This window comes from Gambusia affinis, linkage group LG04 (assembly GCF_019740435.1).
Source record: "Gambusia affinis linkage group LG04, SWU_Gaff_1.0, whole genome shotgun sequence".
NCBI classification, from domain to species: domain Eukaryota; kingdom Metazoa; phylum Chordata; class Actinopteri; order Cyprinodontiformes; family Poeciliidae; genus Gambusia; species Gambusia affinis.
Genome location: NC_057871.1, coordinates 10,215,609 through 10,240,066, shown reverse-complemented (window position 1 = coordinate 10,240,066; position 24,458 = coordinate 10,215,609). Strand labels below are relative to the sequence as shown.

Here is a 24,458-nt window from a genome sequence, read left to right as displayed (position 1 = left end):
ACAAACTATTTGAGATATCTCTAATTACATTCTGACCAGCATGAGTGTCAGATTTACCTGTACTTTGTAAGAAATTTACAATTCATGACTGACTAATGGCAGGCCATTTTAATATAAAAATGTTTCATCTGTAATTCTAGATATGAAAATTATTTTTGATTAGACAATAGATTTTGGCTATCCTGAATGACTGCATTCACATTCTAATTCAACCCATCGTCAACTACATTTTGATGAGTCAATTTATTTCAGTTATTCAATATTCAGACATCTAGAAAGTTATTACATGTGGACAATTTAATGTTAAAATTGCCTGCCATAGACTTGCAGAGTAAATGAGAAGCTTCAAAACCAGGTCAGTGGTCCAAAGTTTTATTTCATGAAGGATAAACTGAAACAACCACAGCATCGTTTATAGTCAACAGCAGGCTCACTCTTATTTTCAGGCTTTAAATCAGGTTGACATCTCAGTCATCTGGCACATATTTTCAGCACTTTATGAAAAACGCAATTCTTCACAATTTAACAGCAGTGAAGTCTTGTCAGTATTCCTATTGCTGATGTTTAGAGAAGTAAATTCATTATTAAGACAAACTCACAACAGTAGTAAAATCCCCATTTTGGGGCTAGAACTATACAGCGTCCACGAAATCAACACACTGGCTTATAAAGCATTTCTCGTCGTCTCACGGCCCAGTTACACAAACTTCACACACTAACCTGTACCTTGCACCTTGACATGTTCACCCAGAGCACCGTCACAGACTATATGGATCCTTGGAGTAAATTAAAACAACACAGATGTATTACAGAGTTCAATCAGATAGATATGTGCTAATGGATGGTTTGCGTTGCTGATTAACATGTTAATGGGCAGGTCAGTTTCTCCGCGCTCGCTCAGGGCTGGCTTTGGATGCGTCTGCGCAGCTCCTGCGCCTTGTCCCTCAGATCAGGCCGGCTGTCGGACTGCAGCGTCGACAGGGAGCGCTGCAGCTGCTCCCGGCTCCTTACAGGCATACAGTCCCACTGCTCACTCTCTGGTAATATCCACACAAAAATGTGTTACAAATCAGCTGCAGAGTAAGAGGTTAAGGTTTCACATAAATTCCATGCATTTGGAGAGAGACAGAGAAGCAAATCTGAAGTCTGAGAATAAAAACCTAGAGATATAAAGACAGAATTTCATCTGTTCTTTTTTGTTTGAATCTACGATGCCAGAAAAAGTAGGGTAAGCTGGGTAATGGATAAATAAATGACCCATTTTCAAGCCAATCAACAGGAGCATACCGAAATTCATTTTCCAAGAAGGTTAAATAATGTAGACCTAAATTTGGAAACATTATTGAGGCTTGAACATAATGTATGCTCAACATTACGAAAAGCAGAATCAATAAAAGCCTACCTCCTGTTCTCTTAACGATCAGATCCACCACAGACAAAGCCTCTGTCCTCACAGAGGAGTAGCTTTTATTTTCTGTAGAGAAAATTAAACAGTGTGTGAAGACATAAGACTTTCAATTAAAGCCATTTGATTTTGAATGACCTCCTTACCTAAAGCATAAGTGAGAGCAGTGCAGGCCTCAGTGAGGATCTGTGATAGTGCATTCGTGTCTTCATTACCCTTCTCAAGCAGCAACAAGCTACAAAGAAAAAAAAGAAGAAGAAATAACTCAAATTGTGGAAGACTTCCCAAATCCAGCGTGTCCAGTTTGTGTTTAAGTGGTCCTCACCCCTGAAAATACGCCTTCATGGCCTGAAGAACAGCCAACTGCACCTTCCATGTGCTCAGCTTAAGCTTCCCACACATCAGAGTGCACAAATCTGTCTGGAAACTTGCTGCACACAAACATGCACAACAAAGAGACGAGTCTTTATCTTCGGTTCAGATTGATGAGAACGGATATGATGAAGGACCGATGTGGATAAACACATCTGCTACTAAACCAATAGAATTCACCTTGAGTTTGTGGGTTTCTGGGCCAGGTCTTCCCAAGTGTCTCAAAAGCACAGAGTATAGCTTCAGTGTGCAGCTCCTTATCTTTCACATCTTTATCATCATCGTCATCATCATCATCCATTGACCTGGGAGAGGCGCCACTGCTCTCTGGACAGCTCTGTCATAAAAACAAGAGATTAGGCTTCTTCTCAAGGCAAGTCTTTACAAAACTAGCCAAACAGAAAACGTAGAAGCAAACCTTCTTGATCAGAGGGAAAAGGATCTCAGCCATGTCAGTGAAGCGGTCTTCCTGGCTGCTGTGGAGAACATCTGCGGCACAGCGCAGAGCAGCCATTTTGTAAACCAGATTCTCCTTGCGGCATTCTTTAAACACGACATCCAGGACCTCTGGGATGCTGGGCTGCCCACTGCATGGCTTTTGCAGCTCCGCGCTAAAAACCAAAGAGATAATGTCAACAAGAAGTAATAAATGAAAATTATTTCACAACTAAAATGTGAAATAAATTTTCACTGTTTACCATTAAAGCCCAGTGTTCATTACATATATTTGATAAAGTTTTTAAGTATGGAACCTGAAAGAACAAACTGGATGATGACTGAACGGACAGCTGGACAAACAAGCTGCCGGCAAATTAAAGTCTGAAACTATAAAATCACTAATTTTTTTCCCCCCACGCTTGAAAATCTTGATGTCAAAGTTAAATCATATTCATCCAGATCTGCACAGGAACGCTGGCAAGCAGGAAGACGTTCTGCAAGATGACTGACCTGCACTTGGACACCACTGACCCGATGGCTTTCAACAGCTCCTCCTATACAAAACCAAAACACCAAATCTGAATTCAGTGTTGTGTTTTATTTCCAGCCTTTCTTAAACAACAGGAGCAACACACACCTTGCCAGCCCAAGTTCGCCCAGAGAGTCCCTGCATCAAGGCTGTCAGCACCAAACCGAGGTGCGGTGCCACCAATGATCCCGTCTGTTCCTTGGCAACAGTTGCCATGGCAGCTGCACCCTGAGCCTTCATTTTCCAGGACTGAGACTGCAGGGCCTTTTGGGTGACAGTGATCAGCTCTGTCATGTAGAGCCTGATGCCCCCGAAGCTTCCTGAAGTCATAGAAAAGTATCAAAAATGAAAGACCTTTTATTCCTGGGAAACGATCCTTTCCGTTTCGTAGCACCGGTATTCCCCACCTGGAACGTTCTCCTGCCACACCTCCGACCACAAAGTGGCATCGTGACTCTCTCCTTTCTCCTCATCAGGACCCGGCGCCTGATGCATGCCCAGGAAGGCCAGGGGCAGGGCCACGCCCGCGTGGGCCTTCAGCACATCTGGACTGTAGTGGCTGATGGCGTGCACCGTTAGCGCACACGAGGACTTGTAAACAGGCTCTGGAAGCAGGGGAAACGGAGTGAAAACATTTTATTTAAGAGGGAGTCAAGGCAGGAGAAAAACAAAATCACAAGGCTAGCATTTTCATCTTCAAATTTCTATGTATTTTACTGGGAGCAGCACAAAAGTCTAAAATTGTGTGGCAATGACTTGTATTTAGATTCTCAATTTAATGTAGGCCTTTACTTTGACTAGACCATTTAAAAAAATAAATATTTTTAAAATATTTAACAAAACTTATTTCTTTACACACAAACTTTAAATGGTGAACACACCCCTTTTTATCCTCTGAAAAAGTAGAAAAGTATATTTGTCCACTCACAATCTCCAACAAACTTCACAAAACAGCTGGATTTACATCAGAATAATTTAGACACAGTCCCTATGTAGAAAGAAGGGGACTACTCAAGACAATGGGGAGCACTCCATTGTATGAAGGGGTCTTAGGAAAGAAGGGAGGCAAATATAAATGCATCCCATACTTTATAGATTTAAACTTGAATGCAAAAACTGTAAAAAAGTAAAAAATCTGTAGTTTTTCAAACGCTACACATCTATGCACCGTTTTGTAAGATTCTGATAAAATACACTCGAGTTTGTAGTTTTAAAGTCATACAATGGGAAAAACTTAAAGGTTATAAATACTTTTGCAAAGAACATCGTCACATTTTATTGCTCGACTAAAAGTAATAAATTTCAAAGTAAGACTCACCTTCCTTCTCCAAGTACCAGTTGCTGAGCTTCAGTAGTAGTTTTTCTACGCTGCTGTCCTTTGCTGACTAAAAATGATAATAAATGTCATCATGTTAAAGTCTGTGATAAACAGACAAATCCAGGGTTTAAAAATCCTCCAAGGACTTCATGTTAAGAGAGGTGCTCACCCTAACAAGGTGTCCCAAAGCAAAGGCAAAGGCTTTCTGTACAACTGTGCTTCTGTCATGAATGCCATTGAGCAAGGCACTCATCAGTTTACCTGCGGATAAAATCTGATTAGTTTGTTTCTTCTTGAGTCGTTAACCGAGTCAGATGGAGTGTTGTGTTGTACCTGAGTATGGGGTTAGGTCCTGAGGACACTGTACCGTCAGGGACACAATTACACTGGCGCAGCCTCCCTAAACCGAGAACAACAATCATTAATACAACTGATGTGATTCTGTGTGGTGGAGAATCACTGATGGATGTGTGACTATAGGAGTCGGTTCTACCTTTGTGCCCAGGCCCACTCCGCTCTTCAGCAGCTCACAGAGTCTGGGAACCAGCTCTCCCAGCACAGAAACATCCAGATGTTGCAGACACTGAAAGAAGATACACATTCAGAAGCTTCGCCTGAGTGAAATGTGCAGCTGCTAGTAAATGCAGAAACCTCACAGCTAACTAAGAAATCCCAAAATTTGGGTTGGAAGACTACAATGAATTAATTGGGATTATTGTGTGAGCATTTATTTTTGTTTTACCATGTTAACAGTCTCCATCATTGGAGAAGACTTGGCAGCACTGAGCCTTGCAGCATCCATGGCACTCTGCAGAGAAAGAGCAAACACATCTCATAACAGGGCCTTTGCAGATTTCCTCAGCATGCCTTTATGACTTTTTAAGACCATTAATTAAATTTAAGACCTGTATCACGACAGAAATGTTTCAAAAATAGCATGCGCTATAGAGTAATAGTGACAAGCTTTTTACCACAGAATAAATGCAACATCGTACAGGTTGGCAACAGAAGTGAGCCAATGGCGAAAACGAGTGTCTTCCAGCCAACAGGGGTTAAATTTACACTTTACTCATGATAGATGCAAAAAGGCTAGCCAGCTATGGCATGTCAGCAGCTAGTTAGTGGTAGCGCGGACCGCCTTTAGTCACAAAACGCAGTGAATATGTTTACAGGTGACTTAAATGTTTGCCTAAAAGAAAAGTCCCACGAGAAAAAAATAAATACAAGATTACGTAGTGCTGACACAAAACAAATTGACATATATAAGGCCAACTTAATTTTTTTTTAAATGAATTTGATACATTTTAAGGCCTTAATTTCAGATAGATGATATCTGGACTATTTAAGATAGCGCCAACACCCTGTACTATCAAATGCAACTTCTGTAGGACTTGCAAGTGAGCTGAAAGATGTCTACCTTTTCCTGCTCAGTGGCTCTGAGGCTGAGGTAGTTGAGGACTTGAGGCTCCAGGGTGCTGAGGGCTTCCAGCAGAGCTGGAATCAGCCGAGCAGCGTGAGGCTTTAATCGGGCGCCAGCAGTCTTACTGATCTTCACCAGGGTCTGAATACTAGAGAGAGAAAGGTTGACAAAACAGTTATACATTTCTACACTGTGCAGAAAAAAAATTAACAAATGCACTCAAACAGAATTTTAAAAAATCTAAACTGACATTTTGTAATATTTTTTGTCCTTTCCAAGACAACAAGGGGTAAATAGGCTCCAAATAATTGAATTCAAGGGGATGCGGGACGGTGTTAGGGGCTGCTTTCAGAATTTCAGTCCTTTTAGTTTCAGTGAAAAAAACTCTCAACATGACATATTACGTTTTATGCTCCCAACTTTATGGGAACAGTTTGGTGAAAGCTCCTTCCTGTTCTAACATGAATGTGCACCAGTGCACAAAACAAATCAATAGGCATGCATGAACTAGTCTGGTGTGAAGAAGCTGAAAGGCCTGCAGAGCCCTGATCTCAACCTGACAGAACACCTTTGGGGATGAATCAGACCTGAGAGCCAACCTTCTCATCCAACATCAGTGTCTGACCCCAAGAAACATGTTTCAAGAAGAATGATCAAAAAGTCCATTAAAACCCACACCTGAAACTAAAGGAAAGCACTCTTCTTATTTCTGAAGAGTTGAAGATGGTAAAGCTATAAAGAGTAAACAGGCGACTTTCCGTATGGATTAAGAATGGAAAATATCACATGACCGTGTGTGTTAATGCAGATGAGCAATTACTTTTACAGTATACTGGATTCTCTGTTCACCTTTCAGAATCAGCTGAGAAAGAGTCTTAAGACATCTTAGTTTGATATAAATCAATATTTATGTTGCACAAGCAACCAGATTTACCTGAGAGAGCGAACCTCGGAGACGTTGCTAACGATGCCTTTTTCCAGCAGAGTGGGTAACATCATGGCCACAGTTTTCTGGGCTGCAGAGCCAGTAGACTCACACATACGAACACACACCTGCACATAAAATTAAAGATGCTGAAATACTTACATAGTGAAATAGAAACTTACACGCAGTCCAATGCACTGACATAACATTACCTTACTGAGTGTTTTCAGTGCTAAATCTGCAGCCTTTCGCACAGACTCCTAAAAGAAAAAAAAAACATTAAAAGTTCAGAAAGAGATTAAATCATGAACCACTTTGGGATTTATTTCAGATTATTTTCGTCTGACCTTGATGTCATCCAGGACTCTGAACAACGTCTCCCACATCTCTGCCAGGTGATCGATGAGGTCATCGGCCTGACGGCCACGGATCAAGTCGTTGAGGGCCAGGCAGCTGCAAGACAAATCCATCAATTCACTTTAACCCGTCTTGGAGAAGATAAACGCTCTACAGGTGTAAGTGAGAGGCCGGTCCAATCTACCTTGACTCACGCACTCTCCAGGTGTTGTTGGTCAGGTTAGAGATGACATCCTGCAGGATTTCCTTCAAGTATTTGTCCACCTGCGCAAAAAGAAACAATTATTTCTGACGGTCCTTCCCACCCACTTTCACGTCACTCTGTCTCTTGCCAATGTTTCCGTTGATCTACGGAGCCTTACCAGGGTTTTATCGGTAACTAAGGCATCCCAGATGCTGGTCATAGCCTGGCGAATGCTCAGGTTTGGATCAAACTGGTAGCGGTACAAACGAGGCACTAACTGTGGCAAGAATGGAGCCAGCTGCTCCCCAGCTTTGGTAGCGATCATGTGGAAACCAAAAGCTGCTCCCTGGAAGAAACAGAACGTTGTTTTAGGTCAGGGAGGAGAAGAAAACCTGGCAAAAATAGTGGAGGCAAAAAAAGAGTAAGCCTTAGTGTGTTACCTTGCGTGAGTTCCACATGGCGTGGTGGTTTGCCAGGTTCATGAACTTATAGACCAGATCTGGTTGGTTCAGGTCGCTGGCCAGTGAGCAGAGCTCCTTATATGTCGACAAGCTCTGACTGGAAGAAAATTACATAACTTGTTTTACTATTGGTTGTAACTCAAACTAATTCCAAATTGACTATTTGTAACAAAACTCACCCATCAGGCGTTTTTCCCAAATCCTCGCCCTGAAACACCTCGGTATCCTCTGAGACTGCATGTTTCACCCTGTTTACAAGAATAAATAATCATACAAACTCTCAATTTACTGCTTAGTTCAGCCAGCAGCTTACCTTTTTCCAGTCATGAGTGTTTCCACCAGTGTAGACACCAGTTCCTGCTGATCAGCCTCGTCACCCATCTCATAAACGAGCCCCAGGCCTTTTGATGCCACATCCTGACTGAGCTCTGAAGAGAAAGGAAAAAAGAATGGATGAGGAAGTGGAAATGAGAGAAGCTGAAAGATGTGTAATGCTACGAAGCTCAGCTCAGCCATCTTGTCTTACCATCCGGATCCGAGAGAACGGAGATGAAGGCTATTTGAATCTCTTTCAAATGAGACTGCAGCAGCAGAGGAAGACGGGAAAATTATTTTTAAAGCTTGTTCTCAAGTTATAAATAAAGACAGTAATCCTACAGGTGGGTTATGTACGTACAGTAATTTCCTTGTGCTGGCTGAGTTTTTTGACCAGGGAGAGCAGCCAGATGCAGGCCGCCTGCCGCACATGAGGGTTCTGGCTGGGAATGTACCTGGACAGGATGGAGTTGAGGACCCAGGGAACCACATCGTTGTTTTTAACATCTGATGGAAGAAAATGGAGGAAAGAGAAAAAATAAGAGGCGTTCAAGAATTACATTAAAACAGGTAAACACACATAAGCTAGATCTATGTTATAGTTTGTATATCATGCAATTTACTAAATTTTACATTTTTCAGTGGCTGTATTCATATGCATGTACATCTTGCATAAATTGCTTAAATTACATACATTTAAACAATTTAACTATCCATCCATTCATTTTCTGTACACCCTTGTCCCTGGGAGGGGTCAGGAGGGGTGATGGTGCCTATTTCCAGCTAACGTTCCAGGCGAGAGGCAGGGTACACCCTGGACAGGTCGCCAGTCTCTCGCAGGCAGTCTATACTTGTCTGTAATTGAACTGGCGACAGCACTGTCTGTCACCAGTTCAATTATACTGTCAATTTAAGTATATTATACAATTTAAACATATTCCATGTGCTTAAATGATCGGACAAACTATTTGGCCTTGACAGCCAATCAGATTTGTAATGACTGTAAAAGTTTGTCAAACTTTTAATATTTTTTGTCATTTCAACATGTCATTTCTATTATTACAAATGTATTACTTTGTATTCTGACTCCCTTTTTTAAATCTAGTTTGATCACTTTTTATGGTATTGGGATAACTCTTTTGTCAAATGTCAATGATGTGATACTTATAGGAATGATGAACTGGCCCTGCCTCACTTCCACTTACTGGACAGATAATATCCATTATTTAAGCTACTGATCACCATTCAGAGAGATCTCACTGGTTGTCTGGATATAGAGATTGCTCAGTCCGGGATGTTTCTCTCCCTTTTATTTTTTATTTATTTGTAAAAAATATATATTTTAAGTAATCTTTGTGGGAATTTGTGAAATGACTTCATCCATTAGTGACTAAAATTCAGATCTATTTCACACCAGCAAGGATAGAACCTGTAGAGACTCACTGTGTGGCGGGCTGTACTGGTCCTCAGTGCAGGTCCATGGATCTCTGGCGGCTCCAGAACTGGTTCCTATAGCAGCGCTGGTAATGGCCTCTCCAACTGTGAACTGTAGCTCCAACTGCTTGGCCTGGAAGGTAGAAAGGAAGCAGAGAAGGATTGTTACTAGTATGTGGCAGTTTCACAGCAGAATAATTTGAATACTTCTAAAATCATTTCAAGAAAAAGTAAAAAAAATAAAAAATCCAGTTTTATACCTCCACCGAATCCATGAGGCCCTGCAGCAGCTTCTTCTGGTGTGGAAAGTCTGGGTCTCCCACTGGCAGATAACCCAAGGTTGTAATGGATCGCTCCTTCATCTTGAAAACGATGCGGATAAAATCAATCAGAGCTACAGCACAGCAAATCAGAGCCATTAAGAGTCACAGCTTACTTTTGCGCTCTCTTTGCCAGACGTGATGCGAGCCAGCAGGTTTTCCGTGACGGAGAGTTTGGTGAAGCCGTCTCCCTCTGCAGGGATCAGCAGGGTGCCATTCCGCCCAATTTCTCCTAGAGCTGTGCACGCTGCAACGGACAACATGGCACTGCCGCTGTCCAGGAAAGAACCTGGATGTGAATATATGCAAACACTTTAGTGGGGAAATTATGAAACACTCACTAATTATACAACTTTACTTTGTTTTTTGTAAAAGAGGTTGCAAAAACATACAATAAAAGTCAATAAAATCTGCACAAAAAAGATTTATGTAAAAAAAAAGTTCATACCAATTGTCTTAGTAGCCATGGAAACTAGCTTGTCATCATCTTGGGAAGTGATGCTCATCTCTTCTACCTTGTTTTCTGTCGACTCACAAGTGATGGCTTTCTTTCTGCTCAGATTCCTTCCCACCATGTAGCCGAGAGCCAAGATGGCGCCATGCTGAGTCTCAGGACTCTAGAGGTTCAACCCATAAAATAAATATTAGCACCGCAAGCTTATGACACGAATAACCGTAAGACTGTGTGACATACATGGTTGTCTTTGGTAATTTTGACCAGATTCTGCACGGCTGTCTGCAGCTCGTTGCCAGTCATGGTGGAGATCACCAAAGCATACAGCTGGGCAGCGAGTTCCCTCATGTCCTCCTTATTGGTGTTCATCAGACTCTGAAAGAAGAATATGATTAAAGCTAATTTGGATAACAAAAGTGAAATGTGCATTAAAGATAACTTGCCAAATGATTTTTAAAAACTCTGTACATAAAATAGAACTCACTTTAATCCACTCTATTTTATCAGCAAACCTCTGGGCCAGTTTTTCTGGACACACAGACACTACTTCCAGTAAGCAGTACATGACTGGGATTCCTGTGGGGAAATTTAGATGTAGATACATATGAATACTACAATTGACAAATATAAAATGTTTTCTTCTCTATTAAGGACTGAATTAGTCTTAAAACAGAACAAAGTAAAGCTGTGAAAGAGAAAGTGCAGCTACTATTATTTAGACAAATCATATATCAGACAAAAGAGAATACCATCGCTTACTACCTGTTTATACCCCAAACTGCCTCCGAGGAAGGCAGATTAAGTCTCACCTCCCACAGCAGAGAGCAGCTGCTGCAGTAGATCCATGTACACATGTACAGGGTTTCCCTCCAGGCCTTTTGGAGCTGAGAGTGGCGGTTCAGCTGAGAGCAGGGTGTGGACGTAGCGACCGATGGCCGGAGCATCGTCCTGCATGTCCAACAAGCGGGTAGACATGGGCCTGGCGCCAGCACTGTGGGCCAGACACATCCTCAGGTACAACATTATCTGGAAAAACAAAAGAAATCCATCAAAAAACACATTTACATAGTTTGCTGAGTCATCTGGTTTTATCCTCGAATAAAATAAATATGTTTATTATTTACCTCTCCAAAGGCAGATGGGTTAAAAGGAATTGTGGAGGCCCCAACAATATATTTTGCAGGGGTTTTGATCCTCTGAGCTGCCTAAAAAAATGACGAGAATGTAAAGAGAGTGGATCATTATTTCTTGAATTAGAAGGGTAACATTATTTTGCAGCTGTGCTGTCTGTGAGATGCTCTGAGCCCTACTTTTTCCTGGATGTAGGCAACCATGTTGGGAAAGGACGGCATTGGCTTCGGTCCCTCCTTCTCTGAGCTTTTAGTGGGAAAAGGCCTCAGCACCCTTTGGGCCTCTGCAGACACTTCCTCTCGTCTAAAACACAGAGCATAAAAAATGTTACCGAGTGCCACGTTCACTACAGACATGTATCATAATTAAGCCATTAAATTTCACTTTCTGCATTACAAATAGTTAAGTGGTTTCATAAAACAGCTAAGTTTTTTTTTTTTTTCCCTGCTGCAGTTTTTAGTGTTTTGCGTTTCTTTCAACTTACGGGTCTCCAGCAGCCAGCAGCAGCAGGTACCTTGATGGCACGTGGTCAGGAGCAAATACTGTGCTGGCAAACTTCATGGCCACCTGGCGAACTTGTACCTCCGGCTGCAGTGAAATAACAAGCAGCGGGTTTCTTTTACTTCTACTTACGAAGCTTGTCACAGGGTTTGTACACTGTTCCCACAGTAAAATTCAAACATTTCAAGGTAAATTTTCAAACTTGTCCACACCACAGTTTTTTTTCACACATTGGAGATAAAAACGATACCAGTGAACTAAAGACAGTTTCAATTAATTATTATATGATGTAATTTATTACTGAAATCATTAGGGAGAAGGTAAACTGAAATATAGAAAGATTTTAGGTTTTGAAAGGTCTTTCTCACACATATCCTGTACACATAACTGGTCAGAAGAAAAAAATTCAAACAAATACTCTCTCCAAGTTGTCTGGCATTTAGCAAATAAAAATTATTTCGGTAATTATAACTGACCTGAAATAAGAGAAGTTTGGTCTGATTTAACTTCAGACAGTGAGAAGAAAAATGTGCTCATCTTTTTATTACCTTTAATTATCTGGTTTCAACTGTTAATAAAGCTTTCCAAATTTAGGCTGTAAATCAAACATTTGATTGCACTTTTTGTTACAAAATTGTGTGGCTGAAATATCAAGTACTTTTTAGGACTATATACAGAAATTAATCACTTTCCAAAACTTAAAATACCTAATTGCAATTCAAGCATTTTCACGGATTTCAAGCACCCCTACGAACTCAGTTGTCAAAACACACATTGCAGTTGTCAAAGAATCAAATTTTCTTCTTGATGTGGTGGACTTACCTTTGAAATATATGCAGCCACCAGGGCTTCCATCAGATTCAGCAGCGCCCCCTGCAGGTTGGCATACGCTCCAACCATCATTGACAAAGCTTCCTGAATGGCAAGGCGAACATCCGGCTCCTCCTGATGAAGCAGACACAATGTTTAAGGAAGAATACTAAAGTAGGTTCACCTTCAACTTTTCCAAAATGTGTTCCACCAACCTTACACATGGACTCAAAAAACTGCTGCACAAGAGCAATATCCTTTGTGAAAAGCTGAGGCATGCGACTGAAATAGAAAAAAAAAAACAAGTGTCGGTTGGTCTGTTTCTAAATCGTACACAACTGAAATACCAATAAGATGTTATCGTAACCTTGAGAGCTTTCCGACGGCAGAGTAGGCAACACATAATAACTTAGGATCCTGCAGAGAGAGACGTTGTGAGGGAAAGAAAACACGATAAATCAGACTGCAAGAATTACCAGTGAGGTGCAGGTTTTGATTAAACAAGAAATTTGATAATGACCAAAATCTGAATCAAGTTGTCTGCAAAGATTAAAACACTTGTTTAGAATAACATTCATTTTGATCTGCTAAATGAATTTCCAAGTGTCTGTCTAAACAGACTGATATTTGCTTACCACGACAAAACAAGGTGCTTAAAATGTCAACGCTTTAATCATTTTGTTTGTGTTTTGAAATAATCTTTACATTCACTTCATTGCAGATCTGCATATCACCAACTTTTCTCTCTCTCACACACACAGTGTGACGTCACCTCTGCTTTTGATCTAAAGCAGAGGTGACAGATTATGGCAAAGGTTTGTACAGGCTTCCGTGCTGCTACAATAAATGAACAAATGACTCAACAGTTTGTTAGAGCAGGGCTAAATTAGTCTTAAAACATTTTTAAACTTAATTAGCATCTTATTTACCTCCTTGTATTCGTTGATAAGTTTGGTCAGACCATTGAGCAGCATTAGTCCTAAAGGCTTGTTAGTGTCAGGGCATCTGAAAAATAGAAAAAATATTTAGACTTTCTTCATGAGGGGAAACACGGGTAAGCTGTTCGTGGACAGAGGAATAAGTGTGAATTCTTACACCATGCAGATGTGATGGACAAACTGTAAGGTGAGAGACAGGAGTTTGTTGTTGGTGTTGGCCCCAAACAAACCATCATAAACGACCTGAAGCACAAAGTAAACCAGTAAAGACATTAGCACAAAAAGCAGCAACAGACATTCTGACGACTGATTGTCTAAAAAAAAGAGTCAGTATGACCTGGATGTTTGCTGGGAAGCACTCTGCTGCCAGCCGGGAGCGTAGAAGATGTGGCAGGATTTTTAGTTTGACTCTAGTGCTCACTGGATCGTGTTTCAGCTCTTGTTTGACATTTCCACCCTGCAGAAAATATGTGAACATTTTACCTTGATCTGAATTTGAATAAAAATCTCCTTCATTGGCTTTTAAATTAAATGTAAATTACAAACCTTTGTTTTAAGAGGGACATCTCCCAGATACACCTTGAACATCTTGTTGATAATTAGAGGATTGTTCCAGTCAATGATGCTGGAACGAAACATAAATAGACATTAGGAAAATAGCTTTGTAATGTGTAAACAGACCCATCTTGTCGTTCACAAACGGAACCTAATAGGAAACAGAAACTAAAGACGCTCACAATCTTTCCACACGTTTAACATGAAAACAAAAAGCTCTACCTCTGTTTGCTCCTCAGCTCCAGATCAGCTGCAGTAGCCACACTGTGTCTTGTGTCGCTTGAAGCCACCGCCAAGTGGACCACTGTCTCCACCTCTGGCACCTGCTTGGCCTCTATGAACTTCACTATGCCCAGCTTACACTGTTGGAGCAACAACCAAGGAGTTAGACAGAAACCTGCACGTAACGGCCAAGATAAAACTATGATTAAACTGAATTGACAAAGACTGATATCTCCATAACACACTAAACTGAGATAGATTATCTTGATATTTGGCAATATTTCCTTTAAACTGTGTGACTTGGGCCAAATATTACTGGTAGCCTTCCAAATGCTTGTCATTTTCCCTCCTGTATGCTTTTATATAATAATCATAGCAACCTATGGCATCTTTATTCATATATGATTCCAAATACCTGGTTTCAACTAAGAACAAAATATTTGATCAGACAGACCAAAAATGACCATCTGAAGATGTTATTGTACCTGCTCTAGCTGCTCGGCGTTCCACTGGGCTTCTCCAATAACCCTCTTTGCAGCATAGACACTCATCCCCGGGGGAGGCTGGGGAAGACCCTGCCCGCTCCCAGTGACCGCCCCGTCCGAGGAACCTCCCTGGGAAGAGGACGGTGCAGGGCGAGTGGGAGACTCATTCAGCACAAACCTGATGATGTGGAAGAAAGAATGCTCCAGTTCAAAATGCTTTCATCCTCGCGATTAACACTCATTTCCAGCCGCAAGTTTTATTTTGACAACTTACCCATAAGGCATGAGCAAAACATCCAGCATGAACTCCAGTAGAAGGTGCATCATCTTTGGCCTTTCAGTTAAATTGAATGGAGACACGCCTTTGGACGAGTCTGCAGGATACTTCATGTGGTAAAGAGTGGGAATCAGAAGGTGCATCAGGCTGAAAACACAAAGAGAAAGCGGAGAAGAAGCTCCATATGAAAGCATCAACATTTAATGTTAAACATCGCCTGAACAATTCCATTGAGAAAACAAATCTAAGTGGAAAAAGTATAAAATACATGTGAGTGGTGGTGACCTGGTTGCATAAGTGTTGACATAGTTGGTCAGAGTTCTGCAGCATCCAATTTTGACAGAAAAATATTTGTTGACTTTACTTTCCAGAGGTTCTCCAAACCTATCAGTGTGAGGACATTGCTTGTCCACAACCCTCTCCAGTTGACCCGACAGATTTAGTTCTGGACTAAAGCTAAGCCGTTCTAAAACCTTCAATTGTTTTGGACTCACCGAGAATCTGCAGCTTCCCATCAGACATACGATGGTTTGTTGTCAACACTGATCACATAGAACAGTTCACGATTTCATTCATTTGGCCAAAGAAACCCACTTCAGAAAATAAGTTGCACCACAGTAAAATGCTGCCATGTTTCAGTGTTTATATGGAGTTCTTTTAGTGTCATGCACTGCTGCTTTTGAGTTTTGAGTAATTTGTTTTTTTTTGTGGGGTGGGGTTAAAAGCTCCCTGATAAATTCTTGTATTACATTTTCATTCACTTTGAAGAAATATCCAGTTTTGTAATGTCACAGTTGTCCCATATTTTCCTCAATGAATAATCTTTACTGTGCAATTGGTAAATGTAGAATGTAGAATGTTTTAGCAATGAGATTTACAGCGTTGCTGTAAACTATGAAACAGATGAAAATGTCAGCAAAGCCCAAAAAGGATAACTGAACATTCTTTTAGATTAATCAGATTCACTAAAATTCATGGCATTGTGTCCTCAAGAAAACTCAATACTAAAATTGAATCAAAAGTATTAGCTTGATGTTGTGCACAAATCCACAGTCCTAAAATATGAAGAAAAAAATTTGCTGAAATAATTTATGATGTTCTCCTTTTTTTACATCTCAAACACCTACGGTTTCTAACCGGAGTGTGTACACCATTGGCATGCAGTCTAGAAGGTGGCAGGTATGGATAGGTATGTGAGAATATGCGTCCCCTCACCTGTCCTGTTGTGGCTGTGGTTTGCCTTCCATGGCAGTGATGAGAGTCGGGGCCAGCTCACATTGTTTTGCCACCTCTAGACGAGGGTAGCCCATTTTAATATAGATGATGGTGAAATTCTGTCAAAAAATGAAGTAAATTTCATTTTAATTAAACAGACTTGTTTTTGTTTCAATCAAAATACCAAATCAATTAAAGATCACACAAAGTTAAAACACACAATTTTTAAAAATCTGATTTATAATAAAGACAACAAAATCAACTCACACATTTACCATTCATTTGATAACTAATACTGACTGAACGTTTGCTCAAGATATTTTACTTAACTGTAGAGTGACTAAACAAAATATGGACAGTAAGCGTCCTCTCTCACAAGGCAAACACTGTACTAATATCTTACTGTAACAAAAGAAGCAGCTGCAGGGTCCTGGTACTGCACCAGCAGTGTCTCCACTGGTAGCTGGATCTTTGGTCGGCTTTTAATCCTCTTGTTGAGGTGAACCAACAACTCCATCACCTAGTCAGAGACATATTTCTTAGTGCAGTTTCATGAAACAGATGCATGAATAAATATTGCAAAGAAACATAAGGCCGCTGAAAGCAAACTTTAAACTACAAACTTTTAACTTTTCCACATTTTGTGACTCTAAATCACAAACTTCAATATATTTTAAGGTGGTTTTAAGTGACCCCAGCAAACCCCGGTCAAGTTACAAATTGGATGCTGATTTGTAACTTGACATTACAGAGATTTTTGAAACGGGTCATTTTAGACACCAAAAAACATAAACTTACTATTAAAAACTAGCTGGGTGTTGTTTTTCTACTGTGGTTTTTATAAGCACTTGGGCTGGTTTTATCTATATACGAATAATTCGGGTGTTCTATATTGTTTTTTCTCACTCTTAGCGAGGCGCACAGTTCTGACCAGGTGGAAGGGTGCTGCTCCTCCAACTCACAAGCAGTGGCTATGTGACCTTATGTCATGTTTGAAACTGGAAAGAATTAGATGCTCTCTTCAACACTCAACTGGTAAATTGGAAGAAACATGGGGGACCTTTCTTGACTCATTTCAGAACATACAATAATGCTCCAGATTAATTAAGTTTATTAAATGGGATTACTTTGTAGGGTTTAATTTTCTGTATATTATTTTATGTCAGTGTTGGATAAACACTTCTTTGTATTCACAAACTGTCTACAAAAAGGAAGGAAAAAAAACTTCATAAAAAGACCGTGATTAATTGTGGCCTTTACTTAAGTACAATTTCTGCCTACTCTACTCACCTCTGTTAGTCCATCATGCAACAATAAAAAGAGTCTGGCACAACTGCAAACCTACCACAATGTAACCACACACACCTAAACTGGCTGGCTGAGCACTGAACCGTTATTTTTACTTTACTACTCACCTTCTTTCGCACCCCCTCCTGAACACTGGAGAGTTTGAGAAGAACAGGTGGCAGAAACTTGGAGATGATGTCCTGAAGCTGGTCATCAGTTTCTGCATGGCCCAAGCGAAGGAACACACGTTCCAGTTGATCTAATCGAAACACACTTTTACTTCACCGGCACACCAAGTCATGATTTCAGCAGCTCCTACTGTACAATATCTTTCGATTTTAATATGAATCTTTAACTCATTGGTGACTGCAAACACCTTCTGGGATAAATTAACCATGTTAAGTCGTACTGGAAAGACGCATTTTGTCCCATTATGGCCGATGAGCTCAACCTGCCAGCTGCTGTACATAACCCAGCCATGCCTTCTTTCTCCTGGCTTAGCTTTCTAAGCCGTTAGCAACAAATGACAAGACAGTCCAAGCAGGTCATCATAGATATATTTTTTTAATTAGCATAAAAGCAGCAAATATTTTTCTAAGCAGTGACACGCCCGTATAACTTAACCTAAATCTCAGAAATGCCAAAAATGCAAATCTCCACTGTAAGGCATTGGTGAGAGGACATAAATAAGAAGACGATGTAATAGTTTTATTTTCACCATGACTGGGCAAACGGCCTCCTGATGTTAGCATGTCAGCTAGCTACGTAGCCTGTTCCCAACCCAGTTTTAAACTGAATTTGGCGTTATCATTACTTTATAAACAGCCTTAGTAGCAGGGCGGGCAAAAACACATCGCCACACCTGTTTTAGCAACCACAAATGGGACATTTAAGAGGATATGAATCGTTAACAAGGCAGAAAGAAACTTACTGAGTTCATCCTGGGCAGCCATGTTTGCACTAAGTCATCAGTGACCCTCCCAGTTGACAGAGACTGCCGCTTCTCCGAAGTGCCAATGGACCTTACCAAGCTCCGCCCACAACCGACCCACGTGACCGCAAGTCTCACAAGCAAAGCCTCGTAGCGCATTGTTTCTATGTAAACATGACTCCATTAGTGCATAATTTCTACCTGATTTTCACAATATATCAGCTACTACAATGGACAGAGGAAATAACAAGTTCATGTCATCATCTGGGAGGAGGTTACTGGTTTTTCAGTCACAAGCTGGTTGCAAACCTGAGGCCAGCAGGTGTCGGTCAGTTATGGTAGATCTGAAATTTGGTTTGATGACCTCAATATGAGAAGCTACAGACTGATAAGAGGAACCAAAGAGCTCTGTTACGGTAAAGAAGCCATTTGTTTGTTAAAATTTTATTAAATCTATTTGTTCTTTTTGATGTTTGTTATGAATGACGTATAATCATAAACAAACAGGGTAATTGGTCCAACGTTTAGAAACTACAGCGGCTGTAATGAGCCACAGCAAATGTAAACAAAGGTAAAATAACCCGAACAGGTGATCAACTCAAAACCATTCGTACCTTTTTAGTCTGTCTCTCTTTGTAGTTTAAGCACACTTGTTACCGTGGCAACCGCCTGCGCCCCGCAAGACGAGCAAAGATTACGTTAAAAACAAAACATCCAGTCCGTTACGATATCAAGTTTCCAGGCTTGATATTTATTTATGGATTATTAATCAGCGCTTCCCTGAACACAGCGATGGTTGATTGACCAGCTGTACTTTGTGCTAGAGTCGCTAACACGAGTAACAATTTAGTCCAAAGCCTTTTCTGCTAAAATAAAATCTTTAGTGTGTGTCAGGTACAGTACACGTTGCATATTGATCTGTTTAGCTAACGTAAGACTGTGTAGCAGACAGGCTTCAAGGTGTAGAAGTTGTATCAGAACTGCTATTATGCTGTACTTAGCTAACGAGAAGCGTGTGTTTGTGAGACTGCCACCCACGTGACCACGTAGAATGAGCATCAGCCAATGAAAAGCGGCCCCTCTGGTAAGGTCCATACTGCCACGACGTAATCCACGAGTTAATAATAATAATTATTATTATTAAACAATTATTTACGTTATTAATTAAGTGACGTCGGAAATAAATACATTTTATGAATAAACTGATTATGTTACGTCAGTAAGTATTTTGTTATTTTTAAAAACATTTTAATGTAATGTTAAATTTTGAAGTTATATGTTAAAGCGACACAAAACTATGGCATCATTTCTTTTTTGTATTACTTTATGTGTTTCCATCCATTATGAAGAAAATTAAATTGTCATTCCATCTAGCCATCCATCCATCCATCTTCCGTTTATGTACAGTTCAATCCCAATGTGTTTTTGAGGCTAAAAGGGTTACCAACTTCCAGCATGTTCCAGCATGCATTACTGCAGATGAGCCTACAATCCATCTGTCCAACACCTGCTCCAACCACCCATCATCATAACTAACACTAAGACTCTTAAATTTCTTCGCTTGAGGCACATGCTAATCTTGACAAGCCATCAACCTTTTTCCAGTTTTAAACCCAGGGCTCAGACTTGGAGAAATAGACTCTTATTTACACTTGGCTCCACAGCATGCATATCATGTCCTGAAGATAACAGGATATGATATGCATAAGTCTTGTCTTTTTATAAAGACAAGTCTTATAATCTTGTCTTTGCAAACAAGCAAAGACAAGATCATAAGTTTCCAAGCAGACATCCTCCTCTCCAAATACTCTTTCAGATCCTGCCCATCAAAACCACAAACAGGATTGGAAACCAGTACTGGTAGAACCCAATCTGCACAGAAAACAAGCTTGGTAGACAACATCAGGCACAAGTTGCCACAAATGGCCCTCTCCATAAAAACATGGTTCAACTCCATGTTTTTATGGAAATATGGGAAGAACCATTCATCCACCAAAAATGTCCCCAGGGTTCAAGGTGTATGTATATTCCCAAAAAGGGTTGCATGCAATACTGTGCAACAATTTAAACCACAAGGGACTTCATTACATTTTGCTTCCAATATTATCATAGGGCTTTTTTGTTTTTGTTTTGCTTTTTTTCATCTTTTGAGGAATACCATTTAGTAAAACCTTTTAGTATTTCAGAAATTCCTGTTCTACTGGAATTTTCATGCACAAACATCTCTTGGGTTTACAGAAACTGGTCCAAAAATGATGATGTATCCACTGTGCAGCAGCTGTATGAGTCTTTAAGTTCAGAGATCAAAGTAGTATTGATAGACTAAGTGAATAAGATAACATAAAGGCAACAGTAGCTCAATGATGACTTGTTACTACCAAAGTGTACTGAGAACCATCTCTAAGCATGCAACATTTCAAACATTGGAACAGATGGACTTTAGCAGAAAAAATTTCATCAAATTGGACACCTTCTCTGAACGCTGAGAAGAGGAAACTGATTCAACGACTGGCACACTGAACACAGCATTACTGTAACCTTCCACCAGCCTGTTCTTGGTTTACTGACCTTTGCATCATTTTCTGCAGGGTGGTTGTTGAAATGTTTTTCATAGCAGTTTGTTCCAAACTGTTCAATCTGTTTGGCTCAAAGATGTTCAAAGGTGTTGAACTACTAGATTTTTTGACTGTTTGACTGCTTACAGCTAATTTGCTTTGTGTTACCTTGTAAATACAGTATTCAAAACCAACTTTTCTACTGTGTGCCACAAACGGTAGCCCATCTACTACTAGTTTGAAAACCATGGATTTAAATCTGTGTATTCCAATAATAGTTACATCCATTGATCCAGCCGTCATCTACCTGCATGTCCTTGTAGACTCCAAGGGGAGCAGCAGTAGGGCAACAGGTGGTGGGGTACACCCTGGACAGATCACCAATTCATTACACATATGTGTATGAAGTACTCGGTAAAATGTTTAATCAATCCATAATTTTTGCACAGTTTTAGTAAAACTTTCTTCCAATTTTGGCACAGCAGAAATTATGGGCAAAATGTCATAGATAGATAGATAGATAAATAGATAGATAGATAGATGTGTGTGTTTAAATCTAAAAGTAGAAAAGAATCTGATAGATATGTATAAGAAGTATAAAGTATGCTTTAAACTCTTGGGCTCTAAACAAAAGTTATTTTGCTGGACTGCCGGGTGGGAAATGGCTCTTTGGATAGTAAACGTTGCAGAGCCCTTCTACAGCTAATTCGCAGATCTCAAAGTACATGGATGGGGCTACACAACCACGGCCATGACAGTAGCAGCAACAGCGTAAAGCGCAGGCGATGTGAAGCACAGCCCCTCTTCTTCACGGCACGAAGCAGCAGCTGTCATGTGAATCAGCTGGGTGAACAAGGAAGGAGATAAACAACAACACGACTCCGTCTCTACATCAAGGTAGGTACAAACTGTTGAGCTTAGTCGGGTTCTCGACAGTGATATTATAGGAAGAATAGTGCACTGAGTCCTGTTCTTTAATCATAGTGTTTAGGAAGCAGGTTGCATTTAGTGGCTCTTGTTGCAGAATGTTCGAAGCTATCAGCGGCTAACCCTTTAGCACTGGTAATCACTGAAGTTGGCAATCGTGCCTCTGCTTTGAGCTTTCGTGTCTTTATTTGTTTGTCTTATGAGTAAATCTGCAAGTCACGAACAAACACACCAGCACTGTAACTCCAGAATGAAGCAGGTCGACTATAAGAAGTCGGAAAGGATGTAGCTAAGGGCCTATGCGAAGCCACCTTGCGAGGGGCATTTAAACCCCATTCACATTACTGTATCAAGTTAGCTAACGTTACAGCTAGCTTAGCCTACTAGTTATTTATACCGTCCCCTTTACTGCCACTAAAGGTAAGTACCAATAAACGGAGTTTTATGAGTTCACGTCTGAGAAGCCTGTTGACTGCGTAATTTTACGTGAGCTGGTCAGCTAAATTGGCAAGCTGCGCTGTTTGTTCAGCCATTACTCGGCATCATAACAGAACGTAGGCTAGCTGGCTAGTCACGTTGGAAGACAACAAAGATGAGCAGAGTTACACACGCTGAAGTATTAATAGTCAAATGCAGCTCAGTAGAGATTTAAACCGATTCGAGTGCAGCTAGATTTGTTTTAGTTACATTAACTTGTTTCAGGAGGTTATCAAGAATTTTAATAATTTGTTTAAAACCCAAAGTGTAAGACAAAACTGTAGTCTGTCGTTTTTTACTTTGCTTGTTGTGTTTTAAGTGATCTATTTTTAGTCTGTAGCTGCTTTCTAAAATTTATGATTTATTATGCGGTAATGTACATTTCAAAGAGACAGCATCGAGAGGGAGTACAAAAGGGTGAGGAAATCTGAATTCACATGGGGCAATGTGATCCTTTGTGTACTAGCACAGTAAAGTTGGGAGTGGAACTGGGATGGGTGGCTGGGACAAAATGCTGCGAGGGGCAGCTGCAGGTTCAAATAATCAAAACAATATATGCTGAATCTCTACTGCCATCTAGTGGTCTTATATATAAGACATCTGCTTTCCCTAGATTCCACTAGATGGGGAAAAATAATAATAAAAAAGACATTTAATATGACATTGCTTACATAATTTTGCTCATCGTATTGGGATCTAAAAAGTTCGATTGTTTAGATATATTTATATCAACCCATCTTATTCCTTTAAGATTTTTAAAGTTGTTTTCATATGACCTCTAAAATTAACCTAATTTTAGAGATAAAAAAAGTTTTTGTTAGTTCTAACATAAAAGTACAATGACAGCTACAATTAATCACCAACAGTACTATTACTATTGAAATGTATTATATAAATTTGTTTTTTCTAACAATATAGTTATTTATAAAACATATTGAAATGAAATGAAATCAGAGTTTTATAGTGCTTTTCAACCCTCAAAGGGTTCTCTAAGACGCTTTACAATAAAATCAGTCACCTCCATTAACACACACATTCACACACTGAATAATGATGATGATGATAACAATATTAGTTATAATAATAATAATGACCCAAATCATTGGCATGATGTTCATCTTAAATGGTAAAATGAACAATGTAGTTTTATAGATGTGTTATTATTCCTGCAGAAGCAGAATGGGCTGCCTTTCTACTTAAAGTCATACTTAATATGGCTTCTAAAAAGAATCAGTACACAACCATCTATTGAAAAACAGCAAGAAATAATAGAAGCATTTGTTTGTAGAAGTAATAGAAGCATTTGTTTTCCCTTCTCAGATTATAGCCACTGAGGAGGCAGGATGGCGGGAGCAGAGGTATCCGCCCCTGCAAACCCCACCTGCAAGATTATGACCTTCAGGCCCACGATGGAAGAATTCAAAGACTTCAACCAGTACCTGGTGTACATGGAGTCTCAGGGTGCACACCGGGCAGGCTTGGCTAAGGTTGGTAGAGACTTTTTGTTCTTTATATGGTGTCTTTGAGAGGCATATAGCATCGCTTCCTCTTCATTTATGTATCAGAGCTTTATTAACCTACTTTAGCAGGATTAAGATAGTAAATCAGAGAGAAACCTTTTCAGAAGTTTTTCTTTGAGAGCAAGCCGAGTGCAATGTTTCCGAATCAGCTCTCATCATTTAGATTTTGCAGTAAAGTTCTTGTTTCCTTTTCAGTAACAAGTCTCTGCTTTTTTTTTGTTTGTGCCAAAGGTGATCCCCCCTAAAGGCTGGAAGCCGCGTCAAACCTACGACGATATTGATGATTTAATGATCGACGCTCCCATTCAGCAGATGGTCGCGGGCCAGTCTGGACTCTTCACTCAGTACAACATCCAGAAGAAACCTCTTAGTGTGCAGGAGTTCAGGCGGTTAGCAAACAGTGACATGTGAGTATTATAGTATTGCATTTAATAGTCAATATTATTAATTCTTAGTGTTTCACTAACAGGTACTTCTACTCTGGTGCTGGTGAAGGAATATTTTGGAAGATGTTTCATTATGGAGCCCTTTGTTTGAATTTAATATTGTGTTTGAATTTTACCTTCTGTGAAGGTGAATTTCATTTTTAAGAGTGACCTGCTCTAAGTAGCGTTTGTTCACATAATTAAGTGATCCCAAATTTTCTTAAAATAAAAATAATACTCATTCAAAGATTAGTCTACATTTGATTAAAA

At 40.0% G+C, this 24,458-nt stretch overlaps 2 protein-coding genes across 6 annotated transcripts in view; one reads left to right on the top strand and one right to left on the bottom strand.

Moving 5' to 3' along the window:
* Nucleotides 1–356: 356 nt before the first annotated feature.
* ecpas (Ecm29 proteasome adaptor and scaffold) lies at nt 357–18,368 on the bottom strand. The gene is made up of 49 exons (XM_044115085.1): nt 18,285–18,368; nt 17,482–17,612; nt 16,470–16,586; nt 16,067–16,185; nt 14,849–14,998; nt 14,575–14,752; nt 14,090–14,229; nt 13,859–13,937; nt 13,650–13,769; nt 13,470–13,555; nt 13,304–13,379; nt 12,742–12,791; nt 12,590–12,656; nt 12,387–12,509; nt 11,548–11,651; nt 11,243–11,366; nt 11,057–11,137; nt 10,742–10,958; nt 10,417–10,508; nt 10,173–10,307; nt 9,927–10,095; nt 9,595–9,767; nt 9,419–9,520; nt 9,168–9,291; nt 8,086–8,231; nt 7,936–7,990; nt 7,723–7,837; nt 7,589–7,657; nt 7,389–7,506; nt 7,127–7,294; nt 6,949–7,028; nt 6,755–6,860; nt 6,620–6,667; nt 6,417–6,535; nt 5,480–5,630; nt 4,805–4,870; nt 4,556–4,645; nt 4,396–4,462; nt 4,232–4,323; nt 4,063–4,129; nt 3,152–3,349; nt 2,853–3,064; nt 2,726–2,769; nt 2,196–2,388; nt 1,958–2,114; nt 1,731–1,836; nt 1,552–1,640; nt 1,403–1,474; nt 357–1,037 (listed from the first exon to the last, which is right to left on the bottom strand). Exons 1-49 carry the CDS (start codon nt 18,304–18,306, stop codon nt 898–900), a joined length of 5,547 nt encoding a protein of 1,848 aa, XP_043971020.1. The 5' UTR covers nt 18,307–18,368; the 3' UTR covers nt 357–897.
* A 3,215-nt stretch (nt 18,369–21,583) lies between these two features.
* Nucleotides 21,584–24,458, top strand: part of kdm4c (lysine (K)-specific demethylase 4C) — a 31,919-nt gene continuing 29,044 nt past the window's right edge. For 3 of the 5 annotated variants that reach the window (XM_044114071.1, XM_044114070.1, XM_044114068.1), the window contains exons 1-3: nt 21,584–21,736; nt 23,564–23,730; nt 23,995–24,170. In XM_044114071.1, coding sequence (XP_043970006.1) covers nt 23,587–23,730; nt 23,995–24,170 — 320 coding nt within the window. In that variant the 5' untranslated portion in view covers nt 21,584–21,736; nt 23,564–23,586. Of the gene's footprint in view, nt 21,737–21,788; nt 22,187–23,563; nt 23,731–23,994; nt 24,171–24,458 lie in introns of those variants that run through there. The other 2 variants (XM_044114072.1, XM_044114069.1) reach the window with 2 other exon arrangements.